At 47.3% G+C, this 16,184-nt stretch overlaps 1 protein-coding gene across 2 annotated transcripts in view; it reads left to right on the forward strand.

The window, feature by feature from the left end:
• LOC115161852 (papilin) overlaps positions 1-11,804 on the forward strand; it is a 64,284-nt gene extending 52,480 nt beyond the window's left edge. For both annotated transcript variants that reach the window (XM_029712668.1, XM_029712669.1), the window contains 8 exons: positions 1,148-1,352; positions 2,219-2,395; positions 2,980-3,130; positions 3,888-3,968; positions 5,374-5,575; positions 6,524-6,599; positions 10,669-10,789; positions 11,172-11,804. In XM_029712668.1, coding sequence (XP_029568528.1) covers positions 1,148-1,352; positions 2,219-2,395; positions 2,980-3,130; positions 3,888-3,968; positions 5,374-5,575; positions 6,524-6,599; positions 10,669-10,789; positions 11,172-11,590 — 1,432 coding nt within the window. In that variant the 3' untranslated portion in view covers positions 11,591-11,804. The remainder of the gene's footprint in view (positions 1-1,147; positions 1,353-2,218; positions 2,396-2,979; positions 3,131-3,887; positions 3,969-5,373; positions 5,576-6,523; positions 6,600-10,668; positions 10,790-11,171) is intronic.
• The last annotated feature ends 4,380 nt before the right edge of the window (positions 11,805-16,184 follow it).

The following is a 16,184-nucleotide window of genomic DNA, read 5'->3' on the forward strand; positions in this document are numbered from 1 at the left end:
GGGTGGAGGGACAGTGGTGTGGGTTGCTGCAGGTGGAGGGGCCTGGGTCTGTGGTGGGGGTAGCTGCGGGTGGAGGGGCCTGGGTCTGTGGTGTGGGTAGCTGCGGGTGGAGGGGCCTGGGTCTGTGGTGTGGGTAGCTGCGGGTGGAGGGGCTTGGGTCTGTGGTGTGGGTGGGTAGCTGTAGGTGGAGGGGCCTGGGTCTGTGGTGTGGGTAGCTGCGGGTGGAGGGGCCTGGGTCTGTGGTGTGGGTAGCTGTGGGTGGAGGGGCCTGGGACTGTGGTGTGCGTGGGTAGCTGTGGGTGGAGGGGCCTGGGTCTGTGGTGTGCGTGGGTAGCTGTAGGTGGAGGGGCCTGGGTGTGTGGTGTGGGTAGCTGGAGGTGGAGGGGCCTGGGTGTGTGGTGTGGGTAGCTGCAGGTGGAGGGGCCTGGGTCTGTGGTGTGGGTAGCTGCGGGTGGAGGGGCCTGGGTGTGTGGTGTGGGTAGCTGCAGGTGGAGGGTTTTGTGGCTACAGTACTGAGTCTGACCAAGAATAGAATAGCTTCTAACCCTCAGACATGTTTGTACATTCAGAGACACGCCATTGGACAGGGCTGTCAAACTCACTTCCTGGACGGCAGAGTGGCTGCTGGTTGTTGTTTTATCCTTTCCATTTGTGTCCAATGAAGACCTAGACAACCAGGTGAAGGAAGTTCCTAATTCATTAATGAAGACCTAGACAACCAGGTGAAGGATGTTCCTAACTCATTAATGAAGACCTAGACAACCAGGTGAAGGATGTTCCTAACTCATTAATGAAGACCTTGACAACCAGGTGAAGGAAGTTCCTAACTCATTAATGAAGACCTAGACAACCAGGTGAAGGATGTTCCTAACTCATTAATGAAGACCTAGACAACCAGGTGAAGGATGTTCCTAACTCATTAATGAAGACCTTGACAACCAGGTGAAGGAAGTTCCTAATTCATTAATGAAGACCTTGACAACCAGGTGAAGGAAGTTCCTAACTCATTAATGAAGACCTAGACAACCAGGTGACACTGAGCCCTCCATGAATTGAGTTTGACGCCCTGCCATAGGAGTTTACAGCCATGTCTCAGGGCAAAGTAACATCAAAACGTTACCTCCTGTCTCTCTTTACTTCCTGTTAGCTGGACAACAGGTGAGTGGAATGCGTGCTCAGTGTCGTGCGGCGGTGGAACCCAGATGCGCAGCGTGCAGTGTGTCTCCCATGATGCATCAGGGCCCCGTGTGGTGGAGGACAGCGTCTGTGCAGCCTACACTCTAGTCCCGCTCACCCTGCAGGCCTGTAACATGCAGCAGTGTGCCTCCTGGAGAGCCTCTGCCTGGAGCTTGGTAGGTACTGAAGCTGAGCAGCAGCAGGGCGACGGGGGTTGACTAATGAAAGAGTCATACGTAGATTGTCACCATGGTTGGAGTGAATTCCTTAAACTATCGTATTCATGAATTGTTTGTATGTCTCTCTTTGCATTTTCTGTACATAAAGCACATACATTTATTTGACGAACAGACAATAAGTGATGACTCTAATCAAATTGAATCCAATCTCATCTAATCCAATCTCATCTAATCCAATCCAATCTAACCCAGTTAATTTAATCCAATCTAATCCAATTTGATCTGATCTAATCTAATCCAATGTAATCCAATCCAATCTAACCCAATTTAATCTAATCCAATCTAATCTAATCCAATTCAGTCAATTTACTTGACTGGTTCTCTGCAGTGTTCAGTCTAACTGGTTCTCTGCAGTGTTCAGTCCAACTGGTTCTCTGCAGTGTTCAGTCTAACTGGTTCTCTGCAGTGTTCAGTCTGACTGGTTCTCTGCAGTGTTCAGTCTGACTGGTTCTCTGCAGTGTTCAGTCTAACTGGTTCTCTGCAGTGTTCAGTCTAACTGGTTCTCTGCAGTGTTCAGTCTGACTGGTTCTCTGCAGTGTTCAGTCTGACTGGTTCTCTGCAGTGTTCAGTCTGACTGGTTCTCTGCAGTGTTCAGTCTGACTGGTTCTCTGCAGTGTTCAGTCTGACTGGTTCTCTGCAGTGTTCAGTCTAACTGGTTCTCTGCAGTGTTCAGTCTGACTGGTTCTCTGCAGTGTTCAGTCTGACTGGTTCTCTGCAGTGTTCAGTCTGACTGGTTCTCTGCAGTGTTCAGTCTGACTGGTTCTCTGCAGTGTTCAGTCTGACTGTGGTGTGTTACTCTGCAGTGTTCAGTAACATGTGGGACAGGGGATCAGTCCAGAGAGGTGATGTGTGTAGGAGAAGCATCAGTCCAGTTAGCAGACACGTCCTGCTCCGCCTCACTCCGCCCCGTAGCCACCCAGCCCTGCTCCATGCCCGCATGCCTACTGCCCGTGAGCTGGCACGTTGGAGACTGGGGACTGGTGAGTGGCACAGACTGACAGACAGTTAACACACTCTCAAGCTCACACATACACACACAAACACGCACGCTTAACCACTCACATCATTCCTCGCCTCCTCTCTTCCCCTCCTCCTCCTCCCTCTCCTCCTCTCCGTCTCCTTTCCTCATTTCCTCTCCTCCTCTCCTCTTCCATCTCCTCTCCTCCTTTCCTCCTCTCTTCTCCTCCTCCCTCTCCTCCTCCCTCTCCTCCTTTCCTCCTCTCCATCTCCACCTCCTCCTCTCCTCCTCCCTCTTCTCCTCTCCTCCTCCCTCTCCTCCTTTCCTCCTCCTCCATCTCCTCTCCTCTCCTCTCCTCTCCTCTCCTCTCCTCTCCTCTCCTCTCCTCTCCTCCTCCTCCTCCTCCCTCTCCTCCTCCTCCTCCTCCATCTCCTCTCCTTTCCTCCTCCTCCATCTCCTCTCCTCCTCTCCTCCATCTCCTCTCCTCCTCCCTCTGCTCCTCTCCTTTCCTCATCTCCTTTCCTCCCCTCCTCCTCCTCCCTCTGCTCCTCCTCTCCTCCTTCCTCTCCTCCTCCTCTCCTCCTCCTCCTCCTCTCCCGTCTCCAGTGCTCTAAGAGTTGTGAGTCAGGTCTGCGTGAGCGCCAGGTGATGTGTTCTGACAGAGAGAGGAACCTGTACCCAGTGGAACACTGTAACGTCGTCCCTAAACCCTTCACATTGGAGACCTGCAACACACAGCCCTGCTACCACCCACAGGGTGAGACCCCCAGTATACTATAGCTGTCTATATATATATATCTGTCCAGTGACCCCCAGTATACTATATATAGCTGGCTATATATATATATATTTATATCTGTCTCTCTGTCCAGTGACTCCCAGTATACTATAGCTGGCTATATATTTATATATATATTTATATCTGTCTCTATCTCTCTGTCCAGTGACCCCCAGTATACTATAGCTGTCTATATATTTATATCTGTCTCCATCTCTCTGTCCAGTGACCCCCAGTATACTATAGCTGGCTATATATTTATATCTATATATATATATATATCTGTCTCTATCTCTCTGTCCAGTGACCCCCAGTATACTATAGCTGTCTATATATTTATATCTGTCTCTATCTCTCTGTCCAGTGACCCCCAGTATACTATAGCTGGCTATATATTTATATCTGTCTCCATCTCTCTGTCCAGTGACCCCCAGTATACTATAGCTGTCTATATATTTATATCTGTCTCTATCTCTCTGTCCAGTGACTCCCAGTATACTATAGCTGGCTATATATATATATATATTTATATCTGTCTCCATCTCTCTGTCCAGTGACCCCCAGTATACTATAGCTGTCTATATATTTATATCTGTCTCTATCTCTCTGTCCAGTGACCCCCAGTATACTATAGCTGTCTATATATTTATATCTGTCTCTATCTCTCTGTCCAGTGACTCCCAGTATACTATAGCTGGCTATATATATTTATATCTGTCTCCATCTCTCTGTCCAGTGACTCCCAGTATGCAGGATCCCAGAGGACATGACAACACACAGTATGGTTTCACTCCCTACATGCCAGACCATGCCACAGGTATCTGACTCATTCTTCCATCAGTCTGTCTATCTGTCCAAGTCAACTTGTCCTTGACTTTCATCCAGGTTTCTCCTGATATCACAGATCCTCTGTTTTTAATTCATCCGTTCGTTCCTTTAACCAGTTCTGTCACCGAAAAGCATCGTAGCTGAACACTGAACACACTCTCTCCCCTCTCTCAACACAGTGTTCCAGTCTCCCTTCTCAACACAGTGTTCCAGTCTCCCTTCTCAACACAGTGTTCCAGTCTCCCTTCTGCTCTCTCCCCTTCTCAACACAGTGTTCCAGTCTCCCTTCTCAACACAGTGTTCCAGTCTCCCTTCTCAACACAGTGTTCCAGTCTCCCTTCTGCTCTCTCCCCTTCTCAACACAGTGTTCCAGTCTCCCTTCTGCTCTCTCCCCTTCTCAACACAGTGTTCCAGTCTCCCTTCTGCTCTCTCCCCTTCTCAACACAGTGTTCCAGTCTCCCTTCTGCTCTCTCCCCTCTCTCAACACAGTGTTCCAGTCTCCCTTCTGCTCTCTCCCCTTCTCAACACAGTGTTCCAGTCTCCCTTCTGCTCTCTCCCCTCTCTCAACACAGTGTTCCAGTCTCCCTTCTGCTCTCTCCCCTTCTCAACACAGTGTTCCAGTCTCCCTTCTGCTCTCTCCCCTCTCTCAACACAGTGTTCCAGTCTCCCTTCTGCTCTCTCCCCTCTCTCACCTAATCTTCAATATAATCTACTACTACTCACCATCAGTCCATCCTTTCACAGCCCCCACTAATCATCCTGTTCTGATGGCCAAGTTTTCTGGGGTCCGTGGGCTTTGTCAGTCTGATTTGAAAATATGTGTGAGTGAGCGCTGGTCTGGACTGTGTGAGTGAGCGCTGGTCTGGACTGTGTGAGTGACATTTCCCTGCTGTTTGATCTCTGTGTGTCTAGCTGAGTTCTCTGGGTGATATTTATCTGCTGTCTGATCTCTATGTGTCTAGCTGAGTTCTCTGTGTGACCTGTCATCATGTTGCTGTGTGTTCTCTCACTGTGGTTCTAATAACAATAGTCATTACTGTGATCCAGTCACTTTCTACCCCTTACCTCTGAACCCTGGCCGCTGACCCCTGAACTCTGACCCCTGTGTGAGCTGTACTCTCTGACAAGACTGATGTTTAACTCGGACAGCAGCTCTCCTTCCATTGACGTGTTCTACCCTGGCCTCTGACCCCTGAACTCTGACCCCTGTGTGAGCTGTACTCTCTGACCCCTGACCTATGACCCCTGTGTGAGCTGTACTCTCTGACCTCTGACCCCTGTGTGAGCTGTACTCTCTGACAAGCCTGGTGTTTAACTCCGACAGCAGCTCTCCTTCCATTGACTGTTCTTCGTTCTCTCACCAAGGTCCCCATGTAATCCCATGTTCCTGTCAGTCCACAGACCAGACAGTGTCGACCGCCAGACCAGCACAGTGTACCACCCTCACGGCTCCCTGCCGGCCCAACACTGTAGCCAGTCCTACTACGGCTGCTGCCCAGACGGCACCACTGCAGCTGGGGGGACAGGGGGTCTGGGCTGCCCACAGGTGTCCCGCTGGGCTCCACGCCCTGAGCAGGCTTTCTGTACAACCACCAGGTAGACCACACACACACACACACACACACACACACACACACACACACACACACACACACACACACACACACACACACACACACACACACACACACACACACACACACACACACACACAGCTCTGTCCAGACTATCCTTCAGAACCACCAGCAGGTTGTTGTCTTTATGGGGCTAGAATGTGGTCTACCTGCATTTAGGTCACAGACCAGTTGTATTTTTAACATGGGCTTGGGCACGGTCCTCTGCTCAAACTCTCCCTCCCTCTGTCTGTCTGACTAAATCCCTCCCTCCCTCTGTCTGTCTGACTAAATCCCTCCCTCCCTCTGTCTGTCTGACTAAATCCCTCCCTCCCTCTGTCTGTCTGACTAAATCCCTCCCTCCCTCTGTCTGTCTGACTAATTCCCTCCCTCTGTCTGTCTGACTAAATCCCTCCCTCTGTCTGTCTGACTAAATCCCTCCCTCTGTCTGTCTGACTAAATCCATCCCTCTCTGTCTGACTAAATCCCTCCTTCCCTCTCTGTCTGACTAAATCCCTCCCTCTCTGTCTGTCTGACTAAATCCCTCCCTCTCTGTCTGTCTGACTAAATCCCTCCCTCTGTCTGTCTGACTAAATCCCTCTCTCTGTCTGTCTGACTAAATCCCTCTCTCTGTCTGTCTGACTAAATCCCTCCCTCTGTCTGTCTGACTAAATCCCTCTCTCTGTCTGTCTGACTAAATCCCTCCCTCTCTGTCTGTCTGACTAAATCCCTCCCTCTCTGTCTGTCTGACTAAATCCCTCCCTCTCTGTCTGTCTGACTAAATCCCTCCCTCTCTGTCTGTCTGACTAAATCCCTCCCTCTCTGTCTGTCTGACTAAATCCCTCCCTCACTGTCTGTCTGAGTAAATCCCTCCCTCTCTGTCTGTCTGACTAAATGCCTCCCTCTCTGTCTGTCTGACTAAATCCCTCAGGTATGGATGTTGCAGGGATGGTGTGACTGTATCACAGAGGCCCAACAGGGAAGACTGTCTGGAATATGCTCCTCAAGTAAGGACCTGTACTTCCTCTATCCTATAACCTCCTCTCAGAGCCCTATCTATCTATCTATCTATCTATCTATCTATCTATCTATCTATCTATCTATCTATCTATCTATCTATCTATCTATCTATCTATCTATCTATCTATCTATCTATCTATCTATCTATCTATCTATCTATCTATCTATCTATCTATCTATCTAATGTCCCTCTCAAATCAATTCAATTCAAGGGGCTTTATTGGCATGGGAAACATATGTTAACATTGCCAAAGCAAGTGAGGTAGATAATATACAAAAGTGAAATAAACAATAAAAATGAACAGTAAACATTACACATACAGAAGTTTCAAAAGAATAAAGGCATTACAAATGTCATATTATGTATATATACAGTGTTGTAACGATGTACAAATGGTTAATGTACAAAAGGGAAAGTAAATAAGCATAAATATGGGTTGTATTTACAATGGTGTTTGTTCTTCACTGGTTGACCTTTTCTTGTGGTAACAGGTCACAAATCTTGCTGCTGTGATGACACACTGTGGTATTTCACCCAGTAGATATGGGAGTTAAACAAAATTGGATTTGTTTTCAAATTCTTTGTGGATCTGTGTAATTGGAGGGAAATATGTGTCTCTAATATGGTCACACATTTGGCAGGAAGTTAGGAAGTGCAGCTCAGTTTCCATCTCATTTTGTGGGCACTGTGCACATAGCCTGTCTTCTCTTGAGAGCCAGGTCTGCCTACGGCGGCCTTTCTCAATAGCAAGGCTATGCTCACTGAGTCTGTACACAGTCAAAGCTTTCCTTAAGTTTGGGTCAGTCACAGTGGTCAGGTATTCTGCCACTGTGTACTCTCTGTTTTGGATAGATAACTCTTCGTGTTGTTTGTTTAGTGTAGAGGTCGACCGATTAATCGGCATGGCCGATTTCAAGTTTTCATGACAATCGGTAAATGGCATTTTTTTACGCCGATTAAGGCCGATTACATTGCATTCCACATCAATGCTTTTCTTAAATCAATACACAGAAGTATATTTTTTAAACCTGCATATTTAGTTAAAATAACTTAATGTCTGCAGGCAATATTAACAAGGGAAATTGTGTCACTTCTCTTGCTTTCAGTGCATGCAGAGTCAGGGTATATGCAGCAGTTTGGGCCGCCTGGCTTGTTGCGAACTAATTTGCCAGAATTTTACATAATTATGACATAGCATTGAAGGCTGTGCAATGTAACAGCAATATTTATACATAGGGTTGTCACCCGTTTGACAAAATACGTAACGATTCCGTATTTCACTGAAAGAATAAACGTTTTGTTTTCCAAATGATAGTTTCCGGATTCGACCATATTAATGACCAAAGGCTCGTATTTCTGTGTCTTTATTATAATTAAGTCTATGATTTGATATTTGATAGAGCAGTCTGACTGAGCGGTGGTAGGCAGCAGCAGGCTCGTAAGCGTTCATTCAAACTTCACTGCGTTTGCCAGCAGCTCTTAGCAATGCTTGAAGCACAGCGCTGTTTATGACGTCAAGCCTATCAACTCCCGAGATTAGGCTGGCAATACTAAAGTGCCTATAAGAGCATCCAATAGTCAAAGGTATATGAAATACAAATGGTATAGAGAGAAATAGTCGACGCGTCATAATTCCTATAATAACTACAACCTAAAACTTCTTAACTGGAAATATTAAAGAACTGGGAATATTGAACCGCCATAGTTCATATGTTCTGAGCAAGGAACTTAAACGTTAGCTTTTTTACATGGCACATATTGCACTTTTACTTTCTTCTCAAACACTGTGTTTTTGCATTATTTAAACCAAATTGAGCATGTTTCATTATTTATTTGAGACTAAATTGATTTTATTTATGTATTATATTAAGTTAAAATAAGTGTTCATTGTTCATTCGATATTGTTGTAATTGTCATTATTACAAATTTATACAGTTGAAGTCGGAAGTTTACATACACCTTAGCCAAATACATTTAAACTCAGTTTTTCACAATTCCTGACATTTAATCCTAGTAAAAATTCCCTGTCTTAGGTCAGTTAGGATCAGCACTTTATTTTAAGAATGTTCAATGTCAGAATAATAGTAGAGAGAATGATTTATTTAAGCTTTTATTTCTTTCATCACATTCCCAGTGTGTCAGAAGTTTACATCCACTCAATTAGTATTTGGTAGCATTGCCTTTAAATTGTTTAACTTGGGTCAAACGTTTCGGGTAGTCTTCCACAAGCTTCCCACAATAAGTTGGGTGAATTTTGGCCCATTCCTCCTGACAGAGCTGGTGTAACTGAGTCAGGTTTGTAGGCCTCCTTGCTCGCACACGCTTTTCAGTTCTTCCCACAAATGTTCTACAGGATTGAGGTCAGGGCTTTGTGATGGCCACTCCAATACCTTGACTTTGTTGTCCTTAAGCCATTTTGCCACAACTTTGGAAGTATGCTTGGGATCATTGTCCATTTGGAAGACTCATTTGCGACCAAGCTTTAACTTCCTGACTGATGTCTTGAGATGTTGCTTCAATTTATGCACATAATTTTACTTCCTCATGATGCCATCTATTTTGTGAAGTGCACCAGTCCCTCCTGCAGCAAAGCACCCCCACAACATGAGGCTGTCACCCTCGTGCTTCACGGTTGGGATGGTGTTCTTCGGCTTGCAAGCCTCCCCCTTTTTCCTCCAAACATAACGATGGTCATTATGGCCAAACAGTTCTATTTTTGTTTGATCAGACCAGAGGACATTTCTCCAAAAAGTACGATCTTTGTCCCCATGTGCAGTTGCAAACCGTAGTCTGGCTTTTTTATGGTGGTTTTGGAGCAGTGGCTTCTTCCTTGCTGGGCGGCCTTTCAGCTTATGTCGATATAGGACTCGTTTTACTGTGGATATAGATAGTTTTGTACCTGTTTCCTCCAGCATCTTCACAAGGCCCTTTGCTGTTGTTCTGGCATTGATTTGCACTTTCTTACCAAAGGACATTCATCTCTTGGAGACAGAACGCATCTCCTTCCTGAGCGGTATGACTGCTGCGTGGTCCCATGGTGTTTGTACTTGCGTACTATTGTTTGTACAGATGAACATTGTACCTTCAGGCGTTTGGAAATTGCTCCCAAGGATGAACCAAACTTGTGGAGGTCTACAATTGTTTTTCTGAGGTCTTGGCTGATTTATTTTGATTTCCCTGTGATGTCAAGCAAAGAGGCACTGAGTTTGAAGGTAGGCCTTGAAATACATCCACAGGTACACCTCCAATTGACTCAAATGATGTCAATTAATCTATCAGAAGCTTCTAAAGACACGACATAATTTTCTGGAATTTTCCAAGCTGTTTAAAGGCACAGTCAACTTAGTGTATGTAAACTTCTGACCCACTGGAATTGTGACACAGTGTAATAAGTGAAATAATTTGTCTGTAAACAATTGTTGGAAAAATTACTTGCGCAAGGTAGATGTCCTAACCGACTTGCCAAAACTCTAGATTCTATGGATTCTTCAATTACATTGAGCTGATTTCTGACGTGCTGTTCCTTCTTTTTCTGTGGTGTATTGTTTTAGTGATTCACCATAGTGAAGGCAAGGGATTTCTCTGTCTCTATGTTTTTGGTTGGACTGGTTTCTCAATTTCTTTCTTATGTTTTTGCATTCTTCATCAAACCATTTGTTGTTGTTAATTTTCTTAGGTTGTCTGCTTGACATTTTTAGATTGATTAGGGAAGCTGAGAGGTCAAATATACAGTTTAGGTTTTCTACTACGAAGTTTACACCTTCACTATTACAGTGAAATGTTTTGTCCAGGAAGTTGTCTGAAAGGGATTGAATGTTTTTTGGTAGGTTTCCACACTACTTTCCTTCCATCTATAGTATTTCTGAATATTATTCAGTTCCTTTGGCTTTGATGCCTCATGATTGAGTATTGCTCTGTTCAAGTCGACTGTGATTTTGCTGTGATCTGATAGGGGTCTCTCTCTCTCTCTCTCTCTCTCTCTCTCTCTCTCTCTCTCTCTCTCTCTCTCTCTCTCTCTCTCACTGTCTCTCTCTCTTCCTCTCTCCTCCTCCCAGGCTCCTCTTCCAGCTGAGAACAGTATCCAGTGTCGTCTAACCACCTACGGGTGCTGTTTCGACCGTATCTTCATAGCCACAGGTCCCAATGGAGAGGGCTGCCCCAACCCACCATACAACGGTAGGACAAGGGGGGGGGAGGAGGGAGAAGGGAGAAGGGAACGGGAGGAGGGTGAAGGGAAGAGAGAATAGGTGCGGTGAGGAAGGGAGAGGGGTGGAGGGAGGAAGGGAGAGGGGAGGAGGGTGAAGGGAACGTGGGGTATTACCTCTGCTCGATAGAGAGACTGGCAGTAGCGGTTTAGCTTGTTATTGTTAATTAGTTATTGGTGTTCCTTGAATATGACATTATATTAATACAGTATAAAACATGAAAAACCTATTGTACCTTTTACACTTTCTCGTACCACCTTTTTGTTGTTGTTCATTTGTTGATGTTGTAATGGACGCTGGTACTAAAAGGAGAGAAGTGTAAAATGTCTTCCTGTTTCCTCCCCCATCTGCAGTTCCCAGAACCACCTGTTCGCTGCCCAAGGCAGCCGGCTCCTGCAGTGGCTGGACGGGCCGATACTTCTACGACGTCACCGCCTCCAAGTGCTCCCACTTCTGGTACGGCGGCTGCCACGGCAACAACAACAACTTCCTGACGCGTGCCGAGTGCCAAAGGACGTGCCCCGTTGCCCAGGTCAACCAGATGAGCCAACCCAGTAGCCAATCAATCCAGACGATTCAGCTGAGTCAACCCAGCCAGCCGGAAACAGGTCAGGACATGAGCAGGGTCTTGACGGTGCAGCGTGGCAGCTCAAGGGGCTCAACCGGAGGACGCAAGGGGACCAGCGCTGCCGACCACGCCCGCCGGGCCAGAGTCCATGTCCGCCGCCCCGCCCCTTACGGCGTCCTGCACACCCAAACTGCAGCGAGGTAAGAACCTGAGGACCGTCCAGGGGCGTCTAGCCATGCCCACCCCTTGCTGCCTCCGCCCGCTGCCCCGCCCGCGCGCTGCCCCGCCCACAGCCAGCCGCCTGGCTAGTTGACCCTTCAACCCTGAGAAGGAAGCTGAGATGAGCCAGTGAGAAACAAGGAAGCTTAACAACCTCACACACACACATTTTACAGGGCGTATACAGTGAGATCCAAAATTATTGGGACAGTGACCCATTTGTTGTTGTTTTGGCTCTGTACTACAGAACTTTGGGTTTGAAATGATACAATGACTGAGGCACAAATATCATAACCCCCCTTGTAATGGTGAGAGGTTAGCATGTCGTGGGGGTATGATATGAAATGCTAACCCTCCCTGTTATTGTAATGGTGAGAGGTTAGCATGTCGTGGGGGTATGATATAAAATGCTAACCTCCCCTGTTATTGTAATGGTGAGAGGTTAGCATTGTGTTGGGGTTATGATATGAAATGCTAACCTCCCCTGTTATTGTAATGGTGAGAGGTTAGCATGTCGTAGGGGTATGATATGAAATGCTAACCCTCCCTGTTATTGTAATGGTGAGAGGTTAGCATGTCGTGGGGGTATGATATAAAATGCTAACCTCCCCTGTTATTGTAATGGTGAGAGGTTAGCATTGTCTTGGGGGTATGATATAAAATGCTAACCTCCCCTGTTATTGTAATGGTGAGAGGTTAGCATTGTCTTGGTGGTATGATATGAAATGCTAACCTCCCCTGATATTGTAATGGTGAGAGGTTAGCATGTCGTAGGGGTATGATATGAAATGCTAACCTCCCCTGTTATTATAATGGTGAGAGGTTAGCATGTCTTGGTATTTGTGCATCTGTAACTTTCTCACTCATCATTATTCACGATTCATTCAGGACATTAATGTAGAAGTGTTTAGAAACATATTCTATTCTTATTTACAATAAAAATTATACAATAGTTTAGTTACCCATTCATTTCTATTAGGCACAAAATAATTTGTAACACAACCAAAACAAACAGCAAATACATCCTACAAGTTTGTAGAGTCACAAGCTTAATGTCATCATTGCTCGCTGTGAATCTGGGACAAAATACTGCACTTTTTAGTACTTTAATACACATATAGCATATAGACAGTTCACAAAAGCTCTGCACTGTAACCTCAGTCATTGTATCATTTGAAATCCAAAGTTCTGTAGTACAGAGCCACAACAACAACAAATGGGTCCCTGTCCCAATACTGTTAGAGCTCACTGCATACACACACACACACACACACACACACACACACACACACATGCATACGCATGCGCACACGCACACGCACATGCACACACACACATGCATACGCATACACACACACACACACACACACACACATACGCATACACACACGCACACACACACGCGCACGCACACACACACACACACACACACACACACATGCATACACACACATGCATACACACACACACACATATATACACACACATGCACACACACACACACACACACACATATACACACACACATATACACACACACACGCAAATACTGTATATACCAACCTCAAAGCCCACTATCGCCACACTGCGCTGCCACAGATACCTCTCTCACACATCGACACACATGCTTGACCTATAGCTTTATCATTTTTCATCTTGAATAAAATCCCAGATGTTGTTTACCTGACAGCGGCCACGTTTGGACAGTGCTATCGATACCTCGGTTGTCCCATAGATGTACGATATTAATTGTCCACGTTATCGTCATCGCCGTGTCTGTGTGACTTTCTGGTGTCATTCAATAAAACTAATATGTCATTAAATTAAACTTATAAAGAGTCTGCTCATCCTTTTTCTGTGTGTTGGTCTGTCTATCTGTGTGTTGTAACCGAGAACAGACGATTTTTACGCGCTTCAGGGCTCCGCGGTCCCGTTCTGGGAGTTTGTGTGGCCTACCACTTTGCTGCTGAGCCGTTGTTGCTCCTAGAAGTTTCCACTTCACAATAACAGCACTTACAGTTGACCGGGGGCAGCTTTAGCAGGGCAGAAATTTGACAAACTAACTTGTTGGAAAGGTGGCATCCAATGACGGTGCCACGTTGAAAGTCACTGAGATCGTTGACCCCAGACATCACACTATAACTCACCTGGACCAGCCCACGTTGACACCACTCTATAACTCACCTGGACCAGCCCACGTTGACACCACTCTATAACTCACCTGGACCAGCCCAGGTTGACACCACTCTATAACTCACCTGGACCAGCCCACGTTGACACCACTCTATAACTCACCTGGACCAGCCCACGTTGACACCACTCTATAACTCACCTGGACCAGCCCACGTTGACACCACTCTATAACTCACCTGGACCAGCCCACGTTGACACCACTCTATAACTTACCTGGACCAGCCCACGTTGACACCACTCTATAACTCACCTGGACCAGCCCACGTTGACACCACTCTATAACTCACCTGGACCAGCCCACGTTGACACCACTATATAACTCACCTGGACCAGCCCACGCTGACACCACTCTATAACTCACCTGGACCAGCTCACGTTGACCCCAGACACCACTATATAACTCACCAGGACCAGCCCACATTGACCCCACTCTATAACTCACCTGGACCAGCCCACGTTGACCCCAGACACCACTCTATAACTCACCTGGACCAGCCCACGTTGACCCCAGACACCACTATATAACTCACCTGGACCAGCCCACGTTGACCCCAGACACCACTCTATAACTCACCTGGACCAGCCCACGTTGACCCCAGACACCACTCTATAACTCACCTGGACCAGCCCACGTTGACATGCATACACCACTCTATAACTCACCTGGACCAGCCCACGTTGACCCCAGACCCCACTATATAACTCACCTGGACCAGCCCACGTTGACCCCACTCTATAACTCACCTGGTCCAGCCCACGTTGACCCCAGACACCACACTATAACTCACCTGGACCAGCCCACGCTGACACCACTATATAACTCACCTGGACCAGCCCACGTTGACACCACTATATAACTCACCTGGACCAGCCCACGTTGACACCACTCTATAACTCACCTGGACCAGCCCACGTTGACACCACTATATAACTCACCTGGACCAGCCCACGCTGACCCCAGACACCACTATATAACTCACCTGGACCAGCCCACGTTGACCCCAGACACCACACTATAACTCACCTGGACCAGCCCACGTTGACCCCACTATATAACTCACCTGGACCAGCCCACGTTGACCCCACTATATAACTCACCTGGACCAGCCCACGTTGACCCAAGACACCACTATATAACTCACCTGGACCAGCCCAGATTGACCCCAGACACCACTATATAACTCACCTGGACCAGCCCACGTTGACCCCACTATATAACTCACCTGGACCAGCCCACGTTGACCCCACTCTATAACTCACCTGGTCCAGCCCACGTTGACAAAACTATATAACTCACCTGGACCAGCCCACGTTGACCCCACTCTATAACTCACCTGGTCCAGCCCACATTGACCCCAGACACCACTATATAACTCACCTGGACCAGCGCACGTTGACACCACTCTATAACTCACCTGGACCAGCCCACGTTGACCCCAGACACCACTATATAACTCACCTGGACCAGCCCACGTTGACCCCAGACACCACACTATAACTCACCTGGACCAGCCCACGTTGACCCCAGACACCACTTTATAACTCACCTGGACCAGCCCGGGTTGACACCACTCTATAACTCACCTGGACCAGCCCGGGTTGACACCACTATATAACTCACCTGGACCAGCCCACGTTGACCCCACTATATAACTCACCTGGACCAGCCCACTTTGACACCACTCTATAACTCACCTGGACCAGCCCACGTTGACCCCAGACACCACTATATAACTCACCTGGACCAGCCCACGTTGACCCCAGACACCACTCTATAACTCACCTGGACCAGCCCACGTTGACCCCAGACACCACCCTATAACTCACCTGGACCAGCCCACGTTGACCCCAGACACCACTCTATAACTCACCTGGACCAGCCCACGTTGACCCCACACTATAACTCACCTGGACCAGCCCACGTTGACCCCAGACACCACTATATAAATCACCTGGACCAGCCCACGTTGACCCCACTCTATAACTCACCTGGACCAGCCCACGTTGACCCCAGACACCACTATATAACTCACCTGGACCAGCCCACGTTGACCCCAGACACCACTATATAACTCACCTGGACCAGCCCACGTTGACCCCAGACACCACTCTATAACTCACCTGGACCAGCCCACTTTGACCCCAGACACCACTATATAACTCACCTGGACCAGCCCACGTTGACCCCACTCTATAACTCACCTGGACCAGCCCACGTTGACCCCACTCTATAACTCACCTGGACCAGCCCACATTGACCCCACTCTAGAGGACATACTAAACCTGAGACTGGTGGTACTACCACTCATAACCACTAGAGGTCATACTAAACCTGAGACTGGTGTACTACCACTCATAACCACTAGAGGTCAGGCTAAACCTGAGA

The sequence above is a fragment of the Salmo trutta genome, chromosome 25, assembly GCF_901001165.1.
Source record: "Salmo trutta chromosome 25, fSalTru1.1, whole genome shotgun sequence".
Lineage (NCBI taxonomy): Eukaryota > Metazoa > Chordata > Actinopteri > Salmoniformes > Salmonidae > Salmo > Salmo trutta.